At 42.0% G+C, this 15,377-nt stretch overlaps 1 protein-coding gene across 1 annotated transcript in view; it reads left to right on the forward strand.

The window, feature by feature from the left end:
- Positions 1–13,961, forward strand: part of spred2b (sprouty related EVH1 domain containing 2b) — a 28,570-nt gene extending 14,609 nt beyond the window's left edge. The window contains exons 2-6 of the mRNA XM_084948404.1: positions 1,654–1,846; positions 1,949–2,117; positions 4,091–4,155; positions 9,857–10,006; positions 10,111–13,961. Coding sequence (XP_084804530.1) covers positions 1,654–1,846; positions 1,949–2,117; positions 4,091–4,155; positions 9,857–10,006; positions 10,111–10,896 — 1,363 coding nt within the window. The 3' untranslated portion in view covers positions 10,897–13,961. The remainder of the gene's footprint in view (positions 1–1,653; positions 1,847–1,948; positions 2,118–4,090; positions 4,156–9,856; positions 10,007–10,110) is intronic.
- The last annotated feature ends 1,416 nt before the right edge of the window (positions 13,962–15,377 follow it).

Consider the following 15,377-nt stretch of genomic DNA (forward strand, 5'->3'; position numbering starts at 1 on the left):
ACATTTCTATAGGGTTAGGGTTCTATTACCACCTGTTGCTTTAGCATGCTTTTCACAGCACTTGGCATCATTTTCTTTGTATTCACATGTGTCCAGAAGTATTTCTCAAAAACAAAAGAGGAATATGTACATTTTATGAGTGGATCTAACCTTCACGGAAGAGGAAAGGCAATTTGTGAATGAACATCAAATAATGAACCTAAATTTTCTGTTGTTTGATGACTTGCAAAAACTTCACATCCACTCAAATCTCCCCACTGTTGTAGGCAATTTTATTTTAATTTATAGTGATGGTAGAGAAATAAAGTGATATGACATGTAATATGAAAATAGGGAAGTTCTTATTGTTTACAACCACTAAAGCGACAAGATAAGGGATGTTTTCACTAATAATCACAGGGTTACTCCAGGAAAATATGGAGCAGAAGTGATGAGCTATATGATGAGGTTAGTGAGGAGATGATGGGCTGAAACAGCATTTTATTAAATACGTGGACTGTTTTATGTTAAAATGGCAGCAGTTTAAGTTTTAAACAAGTTTTAAAACAACATAGCACCATATTAAATTTACATTAAACTTTGGGGTTGTTTGTGTGTGTGCATTCACTGATTTGTCCTGGTACAACACCTCCTACTTGAGCACAGCGAGGACCAGGCAAAGTCGTGACTTGCAACGCCCTCAAACAGTCTGCCAGGGTGTGATTTCTGCTCTAGAATAAACTCTTAATGCACATTAAGAAAAGCATTGTCAATTTTCACAAGATGGGATAAGATGTTATTTTCTTATCCAAAGAGTTATTGTGTCGCGTGGAAAATATTACTGTTATTTTTCGGTTTGCAATCATGTGAATTTTGCTTTGGCCTTGCGTTATCTTGTATTCATACATTTCTTTGGTTTTCCTGTGGAAGGAAATGGTTGTCATTCGACATGTTGCCACATTTCAAGCAAACTGGACTGCACTGCAGCAAAACCAGAATCTGATGAAGAGATTAGATAGATTTGTTTTAAATGTTTCAGTGTTAAATTTAGTCGTTTGTGTAGTTATCTGATTATTCGCAAAGTCTGCCTCCTTCAGAAGGGGCGAATTTTCTTTCCAACGTGTTTTTTGCTTTCAGTATACGCTGTCCACCTGCATGGAAATGACATAAACGGCTATAAATTTTTACTGATGCTATTTTAGAAACAGTTACGCTTCACAATATATTAGCGTACACACTAATTTGCTTAGCTCAGTTTGACTGTGGACAAACTAATTTTAGGCTTGTATTGTTAAATACAGAATAGTTTGCTGGCTTCGGCTTTGATATGATTAAGGTTCCTCTATGACTGCAGCTACAAAAAGTCTATAAACAGCAGTGAAGGTTTTGAGGGGGTTTCCCAGTAACCTAAAGCATTAAGTTGTGTAACTTTATAGCTGCAGAGAATTTTTTTTCTGCCTCAAAATTCTCCAAAATCACACTACTCACATAATGGATGATGCTTTTATTTTAAAGCATGTTTTAAGTTTAATGAGCATAATACAAGGGTTAAAAATTATTAGATCCTGAGCTTATCATCTATTGGAATCACCACTCTACTGTCTGGTATAATATAAACACATTTACGTTGCAGTCATCTTTGTGCTAATATCTTCTCTCTTCCTTTCTGTGCAGTGACAGCTACATCGTACGTGTAAAAGCGGTGGTGATGACGCGGGACGACTCGAGCGGTGGGTGGCTGAATCAGGACGGGGGAGCTCTGAGCAGGGTAGGGGTGTGCCGCCTGCTGCCGACAGAGTTGGCACCTGTGTTGGGCTCCACCAGCTCCCAGTTCTTCATCCGTGGTGAACGAATGCGGGACAAACAGGTAAAATACACACACACATACATGAATGTGAGCAACAACGTGTCTGTTAAAGATCAGAAATGGATCCATGTTGTAAATGGTTGGTGCGTGTCGTATCAACAGGTGATCCTGGATTGCCCGCTAAGGAAGGATCTAGTGTACACCATAGCGACACCCACGTTTCACCATTGGAAGGTGGAAGACAGAAGGTGCGGCCTATCCTTCCAGAGTCCAGCTGATGCCAGAGCTTTCGACAGGGGAGTTCGAAAGGCAATTGATGACCTGGCTGAAGGTAAACTGTGCTGCAATATAACTATTCAAATGTTTTGACAAGACAGAGAGAGACCTGTCCTAGCACCTATAAAGCTTCCAGAGCTAAAATATGCTCAGTCTCTAATTAAACACACCCAAACCGAAGCTGAAAAGCTTTATTGTCAAGAAATCGACGTCAGTAAACAGTCTCCTGTTGGGTTAATGGGCTCATTTGCTAGTTTCAAGTCTTACTGTATAAAACATGACATTTGTTTTATAGATGATGGTACCTATCTGGGAAAGATAAAGCAAGATATGCTTAGTGGGCATACGGTCTTTGTAGACTTCACTGCTTTGTTTTCTCGAGGTCTGGTTTCAGAAACACAAGACAGCAATTGCTCATCTCAAGTCTTTACAACAAACCTTACTAGGTCATGGGTGATGGGTGGCTAAGTCCATCTTTTATATACAGTCTACAGCTGTGGTCAGAAGTTTAGATTCAATTCAATTAAATTCAATTTTATTTATATAGCGCCAAATCACAACAAAAGTCGCCTCAAGGCGCTTCATAGATACAGAGAAAAACCCAACAATCATATGACCCCCTATGAGCAAGCACTTTGGCGACAGTGGGAAGGAAAAACTCCCTTTTAACAGGAAGAAACCTCCGGCAGAACCAGGCTCAGGGAGGGGCGGCCATCTGCTGCGACCGGTTGGGGTGAGAGAAGGAAGACAGGATAAAAGACATGCTGTGGAAGAGAGACAGAGGTTAATAACAGATATGATTCAATGCAGAGAGGTCTATTAATACATAGTGAGTGAGAAAGGTGACTGGAAAGGAAAAACTCAATGCATCATGGGAATCCCCCGGCAGCCTACGTCTATTGCAGCATAACTAAGGGAGGATTCAGGGTCACCTGGTCCAGCCCTAACTATATGCTTTAGCAAAAAGGAAAGTTTTAAGCCTAATCTTAAAAGTAGAGATAGTTTCTGTCTCCCGAATCCAAACTGGAAGCTGGTTCCACAGAAGAGGGGCCTGAAAACTGAAGGCTCTGCCTCCCATTCTACTTTTAAATACTCTAGGAACAACAAGTAGGCCTGCAGAGCGAGAGCGAAGTGCTCTAATAGGGTGATATGGTACTACAAGGTCATTAAGATAAGATGGGGCCTGATTATTTAAGACCTCGTATGTGAGGAGCAGGATTTTGAATTCAATTCTGGATTTAACAGGAAGCCAATGAAGGGAAGCCAAAACAGGAGAAATATGCTCTCTCCTTCTAGTCCCTGTCAGTACTCTTGCTGCAGCATTTTGGATTAGCTGAAGGCTTTTCAGTGAGTTTTTTGGACATCCTGATAATAATGAATTACAGTAGTCACTTATACACTTATCATGTCTGCTTTTAAAGTCATTAAAGATGTATGCTGTATGTATGCTAATCATTGGAAAAAGGACAGTTCAAAGAAATCATCAAAGCCAAAAATTACCGTCACATTCATGTACATAATTGGTGTATGTAGCCTTCTGACCACAGCTGTATGTGTGCCCACCATAGTCCACTAAAGGCAGACTTCTTGTTTCAATCCCATGCTCCTCCTGAACTTTAAAAGCTGCAGCAGCTTGCTACTATTTCTCCAGGAATTCCACGTTCTAGTTATGACTTAACCATTGTTTGCGTCTTTCCGACTACATAAAGAAAAGGAAACCACACTACTTAATGAATAAGACACTCGCTAGCTGGTTCAAGGTTTGAAGTTTTAAAGCATAACACAATCCACCGGTATAACCAGTTAGTCTCGGCAAGGACATGAATGAAGGTTAAGTATGTGGAGGAATGTGTACCTGAAAGTAAAGTTTGTTTTTTGTCAAGTTAAAAAATTTTGGTAAGGGACAGGATGAGGAAGTCAGGAGCTATTTGATTGCCATGACATTATCAAAGGACGTCAAAAGATTCTTTGTTGTATGTGAAAATTAAACAACCTGAAATAAAGTTTATTCCCTTCTCCTGTCTGTAGGCTCCACGACCTCCTCTACGGCACTCCAGAATGAGGGGGAGCTGGGTGACGATGACGTCTTTACTGTAAGCACTTTATTTTGCATTAATAACTATGATGGTCACAACGTTTGACTCACAGCAGGCAGCATTACTAAGTTTCAGTTTGTTGTGGACACAGTGGATTGAATGTGTGGTTGTATGCGTAAAGATTTTGCAACAAAATACGGCTAGCTTACCTAAAATGGGCTTCAGGATCACACGGATAATATCATCTATACAATGTCAGGTCTTCACAGCACCATAATCACTGGTCATACATAATAAAAGTCTCTGTGATGTCTGTATACAACTCTCAGCTTTAGTCTCCACCACAGAAAAGAAGAAGCCAACACCTAGTGGCTCTAGTCACCACTACAATTGAACTGCTAGATCCAAAAGATCATCAAAATTATTCATCCCAGTTCACAGCGTCATCCATGTCGAGCATTGTGCTCTGTAGGCTCTCTGCTGGCAAAGTACACATCAACTCTGAATGGAAAGATCCAAATCAAATGCTTAATTCCCGATCTCTGGTAAAATGTTCATGCAAATCTCGTATCCGTTTGAGTCATCCTGCTAACACAAACAAACTAAACCAACACCCTAGCAGTGATAAAAATCATGCAGTAAAAGGCTCTAAATAAAAACAACTGGCCGTAGACTCAGCCAGCTGCTCTGTACTACAGATTAGACAGAGTTGGAGCTTTTCAGACATCAAACCACTGCAAAACCTTTTTAATGTTGTGTGTGAGAACTTCACTGCTCTGAAAATTAATCTCTCACTACCATCATGAGGTAAACAGAAGTAGTGTGCCTCAGTTGTCTGTGTGGTATTACTCAAAGGCAAAAGCTGAGCCAGGTTTTTGTCAACACAGCATCATTTCTCACAATGTCATCTGGAAAGGAACACATTCCTGGATTACTTTGTACACACTGTGTTTACCTAACTATCAGTGCAACAAAACAGAAAATAATTGCTGCTGTGATAACTTTCTAGAGTTATAAAACGCTGTTGTGAACATTATAAGCTGTTGCACAGTGCTGTGCCGTTCATTAGGGGTTAAAACGCTGAAACTGGACTTCCTGGATCACATTTCATGTCTATCCAGTACTTTAAACAACACGCCTTTTCCAGCACAGCTACAAGCCTTGTTTTAATGCAGGTCGGATGTTATTCTGAATGGCTTTTTAGGTGTAGACCTCCATGTGTGTTACCTTGACTGCACTAGTCCTATCTTAGAAGTTCCACTCTTCATAACTGGAGAAGGAGGCAGCAGAATTAGGATCTGGTGTGGAGCGCACACTGATCAAATTTATTTCATCCATCATTCAAAAATTAGGTCTGCTCAGGAGTTCACCGAGTATTCGCTGCCGGTCATCTATACCTGCCACAGTACAGGAAATGTATGCACACATACACACACACACACACACCCTCCTGTAATCTGACACAAGGGCCAGCAGGCAGGGTCACAAGGTCACTTCCTGTGTCCCAAAAACTCCCACTCTCCTGGTGACCCCCACCCCCCTCCCCCACCCGCGCCATCCCTCTCCCATATGAAACAGAGAAACACTACCAAACTAGCAGTTAGCAGCTGTTTCCCAGCTTAGCGCAGGGCCGGTGATTTACGAGAGGAAGTGCCTCGTGGTTCATCTTTGACTCGAGCTGTCTGTACGGGCCAAGACTAATAGGTGCTGTGCTGGGAGCACACAGCCACCACAGAGATGCATACAAACACTTGAGGAGTGGGGGGACTACAGCACTGTCGGAGGGCGGAGCAATCCCCTGAAATGGAGCAGCGGGTTTTCGCTAACAGAGAGGCTAAAAGTGCAACAAATCCACAGCAATTCATGGGTATTGTTCCATAAAATAGACCTTTTTTTTCTCCACAAATGAAGACCCAGAAAGCCCACATCCATTTCAGTTAAATCCCCACTGACTTATAAAACAAAACAGTGTGATAGCCTCGATTTTTCCATTTCCCTTGCGGCCTAATATAAACTATTTTTTAGCACAAGGCTCACCCTGTTTGGTGCATGAGTCGTGCTAGCAACCAACAAAGCCTGCCTGAGGAAATATTATGCATTGCCTCATGTCTGCTTTTAAAACTTGTGCTGAAAAATGCCACAAGATTACAGCAAACAGCCAACAGACCTACACATAGCATGCGACTGCAATACTAGGACACAGTCTGTATTTGTGATCTAAAAAACATAGTGGAATTAAAAACAAAAATAGGCTACGTGTTGGGTCTGATTCTGAATCTTATGCTTGTGCCAGATATTAAAAAAATAAAAGTTACGGGGAATATTTCCCCACAGACATTCAGAAAGTCAGTCGAGTATTGTCAGGATCCAACTGGACTCATGAATGAAACCAGGGGGAAACAATTACTGCCTCGATTTGTGTCTTCCCTGCCCATTTTTAGGGTTTCTCTCTCAACATTTCTGTATTTTTCTACCTGACGAGTGCTGCATAGCACATTGGAATATAAAACCTCAAAACATGAATATAACAATAACAGCCTTATAGAACATGTCAAAAAGTTACTCCTCTTCTAATGAAACGTTGCAAAGTGTCATGACTGTAAAATCACAGGTGGAACATGAGGGGTTTAGTGCTGCTTGTGTTCTTCTTCTGTGCTAATGACCTTTCCTAAAGTTAGCAGCGGCGGCGGTGGCAGTTAGTGAGGCAGGCGGTCGTAGACAGAGGGAAATGCTGGAGCAAATTTACAGCCTTTGGAGGGATGGGGGAGGATGGTTGGATGGGCTTGGGGGATAGGATGGACATACTTCCCTAAATGATTCCTCTTTCGCCAAACCTAAACTTAACCTAACCCTTCCTCTGTCCCTCCCTTCAACACATCTCGCCTCTCTGTCTCTATTTTGGCTCATTCACAACAGGGGGAGTGAAAGCTATAGAAGCAATTCTGGGCTCATCCCAGGAGAGCGAGACAGGCCCGTTGAAGGATGAATCCTCCCGAGCTTTAAGTCGGGGCATGTTTTGTGTCAGAAAATAACTTGAAATGCCCTCTGTCCAGCCTTGGACCAGAATATATAGAGAGAGAGGATGTCCAGAAATACAAACTCTCCCCCTCAACTCCTCCCTTTGTCTCCCTGTCCTCTTGTGCAGTCTGAGCTTGCAGCTGAAAGTCTGGTCTGTGTTTTGAATTAGATGCAGCCATGGAGGCCAGAGTCAGACTGGTTTTCAACCATATCAACTCCTCCCCCAATAATGGCTTTGCCAGGGGGCGGAGCCCAAAGCTGAGGCAGCATGTTATGTTATTTTTGGCAGGCTGCTCTGAGGGCTTTGTAAGAAAGCTAAGGGGAAATTCTCAGCATGGCAGTATCCATGTGGGGAGTAGGATATAATGGGGATAGCTTCAGCAAGACAGACAGACACACACACACACACACACACACAAATATCAGATCTGGGTCATATAGTTCTGCAGAATAGTTTGCAGCATTGGATTTAGGCTTATTGGAGTGCCAAATATTTATATTTTTTTTGGTGGGGGGGGGGAATAGTTTAGGAATAGTTTTAGAAATTCTAAATGATGTAAGTAGCTTCCAAATAAAAGTGGAATTTGCAAATCCTTAAAACCTCGCATTTCATTTGAAAACAACCTATCAGGTGTTGGTACAGAAATCCATTAACATATTTCCCAAAGTACAGGATGAGACATCTTTCCCGGATTACTTGCTGTAGTTTTGAAAGCATAATGTTTTCACATTCTTGGTCACCACAGAATTTCAGTTGCTCAGTTTTATAATGTCACAACATCACAGGTCCTGAGATCTGATAACAAGCTGAACAGGCTGTCCCCTCTTAGCCCGGAGGATATGGTGGTCAAATGAGCTACTCCTACTCTGCATCCTCCAAAATCCCAGTATGTGCAAAATGTCTTTGCACAGGACGGTTTTAAATCGCCTCCCTGATGTTACCTGAAGTGTTCCTGAGCCTGTGAAGTGATTTCCACTTCAGACCCAAAGATCACAGCCGATTATTTTTGGTCTTGACCTTGTTTCTTTCATTCAGAGATTTCTCTCATATTCAGTGTTAATGATGATGAAATGCATAACTTCTGTTATTGAATGAGATGTGAACTTCTCTTTATCTTGCCTTCTAGAAGTTCATTCGCCAATCATGCCTTGATTGGCGTTTGTTCGTGTGGTTTCTTTTTGTGTTTGTTTTCTGTGATTTGTTTGTAAGCAATTCAGAGATTTTAATATATTGAATAGCACAATTAGCTGTATTATGTAAGGACAGCATGCTAACAGCTGGAGTGGTAACCATAGAGTTTTACATGTTAGAAATATTATCATTAGCTTGTTGGCATGTTAGTGTAAGCATGTAAGCTCAAAGGCATGACCATTGCCTATACACATAATGTCGCCTCCAACGGTAGCAATTCTGGGTTCATTGCTTTGCTCAAGGACACTTTATTATATCTCCAAAATTACAAAAGTAGTTGCCAGTAATAGAAAATTCCTTGCATCTACAGCCACCCCTCTCTAAGGCAGATCTAGCTTTTTGTATATCTGTCCAGTAATAGTTGAAGAGAAGTTGGATAGTTTGAATTTTTAAAAAAAAAAATCTAATCTAATTTGTGAAATAACATTTCTGGGAAAACATGTTGGAAATCTCACAGCTGTTGCAGATAGCTAAGAGAAGATGGTCAAGAAAAAGTAAGACATGCAAAAATCGTTCTTGCCATTGACTTCTTGTGACCAGTCTTCCCCAAAGCAAGACAAAATGCAGAGGATACATTTCAAGCACAACTTCTCAAACAGAAACACCTGCACCCTTTGCCCCGCGGCTAAACACATCTACAATACATGCACTCATATTACAATGCTGATATGATTAGACAAAAGGAGTCCTTGCCTATCAGCTGGTGACTAACAGAGGCTGACCCCCATTGTGCATGTCTGAAATCGGCAGCGGTCTGACTGTCTTGTGTCTGGCCAGTGTTTGAGTTGGACTGGAGCCCTGATAGACTTTAGCGGAAAGGAGATGGGATACTGTTCACATGTGCACACACATGCGTGGAGAGGTGGAAAAGGGAGAAGGAAAGGTGGAATGTGGAGAAAGTGCGATTGAGGAAAGGAGGACAGGTTGACTGGGGAGAAGGAGATGATGTGTAGAGGCTTAAAAGGTGAGCATGTGGATATGGTGTGTGTACAGTTTTTCTGCAGACTTTAAAAAAAAACATTTTAAAGGATGCTTCTGTTTCCACTTTTTTGGATTTAGGAATATTTTGTATCAGTCACTTGATCTTACTTCATGAATGCTTAGGTTTCTTGTTTTCAGCCATTTTAAAAAATGTTGATTTAACTGATTCACTTTTACTTTTATTGTCAAATACCCAGTTCATATGAATATACAAGACGATATATTCATACTGAGTCAGATAAGAGTTTTTGCTGTGAAAATATGTTTAAGAAATAAATTAAATCAAAGTGGTTAATTCAATTGTGATTTTAGGTGTGATGGTTACTGCAATGTTTTCATAAGTGATTCTTTGTGGCAGATGTTGTTAGTAAAAGCTTAACTCGCATATAGCAGTCCAAAAGTGGATTGGAAAACAGAGCTCACACTTCCTGTTTTTCCAATCAGTGCTGCATGGAGGCTTCCTGTTTTTGTTTGTCCAATCAGGGTGTCCTCTCTCGCTATTTGTTTGACGTGTGCAATCAGAAATCAGCTTTTCAGCCTGCATCCTGTGTTTGTTTGTCACCTCAGAATACCACAGACAGCTCATCCAACTCCTCCCAGAAACTGGAGACCTCTCTGCAGCCGCTCGAGTCCTCGCCCCTTCCCCAGAGACACAAGTGCCCGCTGGGATTTCGCCACGATCCCTATCGGCTCTCAGACCACTACTACTTGGACCAGGTGAGACAAACACGGCTAAGCTGTATCCATACATATTTTCTACATATATTTTATGAGTGAATTACTGCCAGCGTTGTTTATGTATTATACTCTCTGTTGTTTAGCCATTGTCTCGGATTCCCCGCCATGTCACCTTCGAGGACGAGGAAATCGTCCGCATCAACCCTCGGGAGCGCAGCTGGGAGCGGCCCGCCGAGCGTCATCGTGGACGCCACTCAGATCGCTCCTGGCTCACCGGCTACGAGGACTACCGCCACACAACAGTGCGTGACAAATTCATCAACATGGACGACCCTGAGCCCAATGTCCACTTTGACAAGACAGAGGCGCAGAAGCACGACTACACGTACCCGCTGGCACCGGCCCTGTCGCCCTCAGACTCTGATCCCTCCCTTGGACCCTTAAACAGTAAGGGCCAAAACGCCTCGTATCGCCAGCAGTTCCCGTCTGTGGTGTCCAGTCAGCCTCGCTCCCTACTCCCGAGCTCCTCTTCATCCACCAATGGTGGGAAGGGGCGGAAGGATGACAGAATGGAGCGTGCTCAGTGTGAGCACTGCGGTGAGGCTTTTTACCTCTCCAGCAACCGGAGAGGTAGGTGCCAGGATGCTCCAGACCCGGTGCGCACGTGCATCCGACGGGTCAGCTGCATGTGGCTGGCAGACACCATGCTCTACCACTGCATGTCTGACCCAGAGGGGGACTACTCAGACCCCTGCTCCTGTGACGGGGGCGAGGGTAGCGGGGGAGGCTGTCTGGGCACGCGCTGGTTAGCCCTGTTTGGTTTGTCTTTGGTGGCGCCCTGCCTCTGCCTCTACCCACCTCTCCACGCTTGCCACCGGGTAGGGCTTGCATGCGGCTGCTGCGGAGGTCGACACAAGGCCCTGAGCTGAGCGGCCGTGCTTGGAAACCTCAGAGGGACACGACTCAAACCTAAACCCAATGCAAGGACAGGGAAAGGGAAGGATGGGGAAACGAACAGAAGGGACAAGTGGTCATGGCTGCTTACTCTCTTGCCTTGTTTTCTCTGGGTTTCTCTACAAATTCCAGACACTGAAATAAGCCAAAAAAGAAAAAAACTGCTGGTGCATTTTCTGAACGGCCTGGGAAGATAAGCTCCCCCTTACGGCAGACAGTTCTCTCAGCTCTCCACGTGGCCATATGCTCTGTTTCTAGTGAGAGAGCACTCTTTTTCAGGGGGCCTTTTTTTTTTTTTTTTTTTTTTTATAGCTGACCTATATGTCATGTATCACATATGCAGGTACTTTATATTGTTATATTTGTACACTGACTCGGCGTCAAAGAACTTGAATTGTTTCTTTGTCCTGTTTTTCATTCTCTCCTTTGATGTACGCGTGGCCATTTTGTTTATACTCTATTCCAATATCAGGCCCGCTCAGCTCAACTCCAGCAACACGAGACATCAAACACTACATCTCTTTGCGCATGTGTGTTAGTGTGTGCGCGCGCGTGTGTGTGCGTTGATGGTATATGTGCATGCTTGTGCGCCTAGGCCTTTTGTTGTCTGTACTGCAGCTTATAGTAAAGCTCATGTATATAGTCTACATAGCTCTCCACCATCAACGTCTTCTTTGTTCACCGAGGCAAACGTGGTACTCATCTTAATCTTCGTCTAATATCCCAAAGATTCAAGCTTTCATCCTATTTATTTTTCTCTCTTAAATTGATCCACCATCAAAAGGGTGCTGGGCTATGATTCATTCACTGAATGAGACGGTGCCTCAAGTCACGCTAGCATCCGCCCCTGCTCCTTTCAAACATTATTTCAAACAGTGCCTAAAATTGCCTGAACCGGGAACCCACTGAGTCTTATTCCAGTCAGATTTTGGCTCATTTTTACTTACAGTGCACTTGGAGTAGTGTGATTTTTTTTTTTTTTTTCTTGTTCTTTGCAGAACCTTAGCCAGCGGTCCGTGTTACATCAAGGACTGAAAAATCAATCCGATACCGTTTAAATTGGTGCCCATATGCCTTAAAATGTGGAGTCTCACTCGTCTCTTTTAAGATGTCTGCTATAGCGAAAAGTGTGAGCTTGGTTATGGCTCAATCAAGCCTCACCACATGCTCTTTGAAACTCCATTTAAGCTATTTTTGTAATAAAAAAGAAACTCTTTTAAAAAAAGAGCATGTAAACTATGGATTTTAGTTTGCCAGCGAAGTACAATCACCTCTCCCCCGCCTGTCATTTATGTGCAAAAGCAAAGGCCAAAACTCGTACAACTCTATTGAAAACATCCAAAATCACTCCCAAAAAGAATGAATGAAGGTAAAACATTAATGCTGACTTTTTAAAACATGGGACTTGTGGGTTTTTGGGTTTGTGTTTTTTCCACTATGTATGTCAGTTCAGCAATGTGACGAGTCTGATTTATAAAATTGTAAAGAAAAGTTTGACATTTTAGGAAGCACACACAGATAAGACGTGCAATAGCGTCGATGTCTGTGTGATAAATAAAAATGTAACCTAGATGCGGGATGTGGTTAGCTTAGCTTTGCGTAAACACTGGAAGCAGTAGAAATGGCCTGCCTGGCTGTCTTAGAAGGCACCAGAAACCATCCATCAGAGGGTCTAAGTTGAATCCATACAAAAAGTTTGAATGTAAAATCAGCAAGTTTTACAGATAGTTGTGTGTCAGACTCTTTCTTGGAGGCTCTGATGGTTATAAAACATACATTTAAGCTGTTGTGCTTTAATTACAACTGGTTTCCAAAATGTCAAACTATTCCCTTAAGCGCAGAATGTGGTGTTTTAATCCAGAGATTAACTTGCTGAAACCACATGTGACACATGTATGTGCTGTTCTTCTCAGTCCTACAGCACTTGTTCCCCTCAATCCCAGATCTGTTGTATCATCCTAAGCACAAAGAGAGTAAAGTCAGATGCTTGAATATGGCATGACTACATTTCAAAAAGAACAAAAAACGTTATAGTCAGTTCAGTTGTCGTGGTTTGTGATGCTGCGGCTGGCCTATCACGCCCTCACAGTAAGAGCGCAACACTAAACGTACAACCACTCCAGTGCTAGATGATTCATCTAAGCCTGGGTGATGGCAGCATTGAGGATCAGAACGCAAACACAATGAGATTTTTAAAAATAAAGAGACGCAGGACATCAGCAGGATCCCATCGGAAAAGATCAGGAGTCTGAAAAACGTGAAATTCTGGAAACAAACATCCATCCCTGATTGTTTTGCCAAGGAAATGTCACTTACTGTAGTCGAACTACAGAATGCCTGAGGATGTCCTTTTTCCTTCCCCAGTGGTATCTTTGTCATACATCCTGTCCTGTGTACGTGTACGTGTGTGTGTGTGTGTGTGTGTGTGTGTGTGTGTGTGTGTGTGTGTGTGTGTGTGTGTGTGTGTGTGTGTGTGTGTGTGTGTGTGTTCCAGATCTGCTCATCCTTTTCTGCTCCTTGATCCAAAGCTACTGGGATCAGCTGAATATGCTATGACATATGGACACCTTCTGAGTAGATTCAGATGCTTTTGATGATCGATCAGGGACAGGGGCCAATCAGATTGGAAAGAGTGTGCGTATGTGTGTCAGCATGTCATCTTTTACCTCCATCTTGTTTGGTGTTCTCACATGCAGAGCCATTTACAAGTGCCTGAACGCATCCTCATTATCTCCTTGTGTATTTAAATTGAAAAATTTAAGAAACAACTCCCTGTATTGAATTAGACCCATTTTTTATGCTTAGTATTTTTACCTCTGTAAAAAAGAGCAAAAAATTATATTATATATATCAAGTGTATGTTGTACATTTTTATTTCTATTTTTTTTAAATAACTGTTTCTAACATGTACAATGGATGTAGTTCTTGCTTTTCAAGAAGGAACAGGAAGTACTTTGTAGATACTGAAGGGTGGCCAGGTTTGTGAGAAAAGTGAAATGTGTGTCTTACCTTCCGCCTCCAATAAAATGAGAGAAAACAATTTTTAAAAAAGAAGTCTACAGCTTTATTTTAGTCTTTCCTTGAAGATCCCACAACAATCTTCCGTTGCTGTTGGAATGTAACCAGAATGTAACCAGCTCATAACCAGTTGAGTCAAGTGTCCTATTGCAGTGCAGACTAACTCACTGATTGCAATATGCTGGCAGTCTGTCTACATTTATAAAAAAGATCGATCATTGACCAATCTGTCTGAGAGTGCTAACTCTGGGACAGACTCCAGTTGTTTCGAGACAGGCAAGCAAGCAACTGCACTCAACTTGCAATCAGAAGTGGTCGCCCAAAGGATAAGGATGTTGCACAGTCAACCTCTGAGCAACCAGATCTTCATGGAAACTACTTCTAAAACAGTCTCAGACAGCAAAATAATTCAGTCACTGGGCAGCCATTGATTTTTTCCTAGTCGCAAGGTGGTTGACGTCCTGTTTTTACTCATGAAACGATTAGCTATGAACAACTGAAACAGTTAGCTAATTACAATATACTGACTATACAAACTGTTATACTCAACCCATCAGTAAAAGTAGGAGATACGTTATTGTAACTGTAAGCACACATCAGTTATGCCATTACTGATAAGTTTGTAAAGCTGAAATAAAATTAAGTTATATTTTTTTTTTCATTTGTTCATACAGAAATCAGCAGTGTTAAAATCACCTGAAGGTTTAGAATTCAGTGGTATGCTTAAAGGTTTATCCATGTGGTTATTACTTTGACATGTACCACCCACCTAGGAATCATTGCACATGAAGCACAGCCCCTCATTGCAACAGCCCTCCCCAATGGCCGTGGTCTCCCCAGTGTGCTCCAATACAACTCCAAAACAACAGTGACACTACAATGACCCTAAGTAGAGAGACGTGTCCCCTTAGCAGTTTTATCTCAACTTCAGGCAATCAAAAAAGTATGCTGAAGCAACTATATCTTCAAATTTTAAATCCGTAACATCTCTGTTCAGTTTTAGACCTGATGCAGAAACAGGACATGTTAACAGGCTGCAAAGGTAACTGTTGAACAAAATATTTGTGGTAAGGAGAAAAAAGTTAAATCCTGCCTATCTTTGGGCATGGGACCACAGCCACCAATTCCAATAATAATACAAGAAATCTCCAAAGTCAGTAGGATTTATCCTCTGGTGAACCCTTCAAAAATAAGACCTGTATTTCTGTTTCTTTTTTGAGGTGGGTGGGGTTTGTGTAAAAAACTGGCCTCAATTCCTGCTGCAGTGCAAGTCCAAGAAGATAGAGAAAGATTTAGAGAACAATGATTTATATTATTAGGTCCATCTTCCAGCATCTGAAAGAAGTTGCTGAAATATAGATCAAATATACTGAAAAATTCAATATAGGGTTATGTGAAGTCCCTAAACAGTTTTAAATCGTGGTAGAACTTAGTGAGG

The sequence above is a fragment of the Perissodus microlepis genome, chromosome 13 (assembly GCF_051167445.1).
Source record: "Perissodus microlepis isolate ML-2025 ecotype Zambia chromosome 13, ASM5116744v1, whole genome shotgun sequence".
NCBI classification, from domain to species: Eukaryota; Metazoa; Chordata; class Actinopteri; order Cichliformes; family Cichlidae; genus Perissodus; species Perissodus microlepis.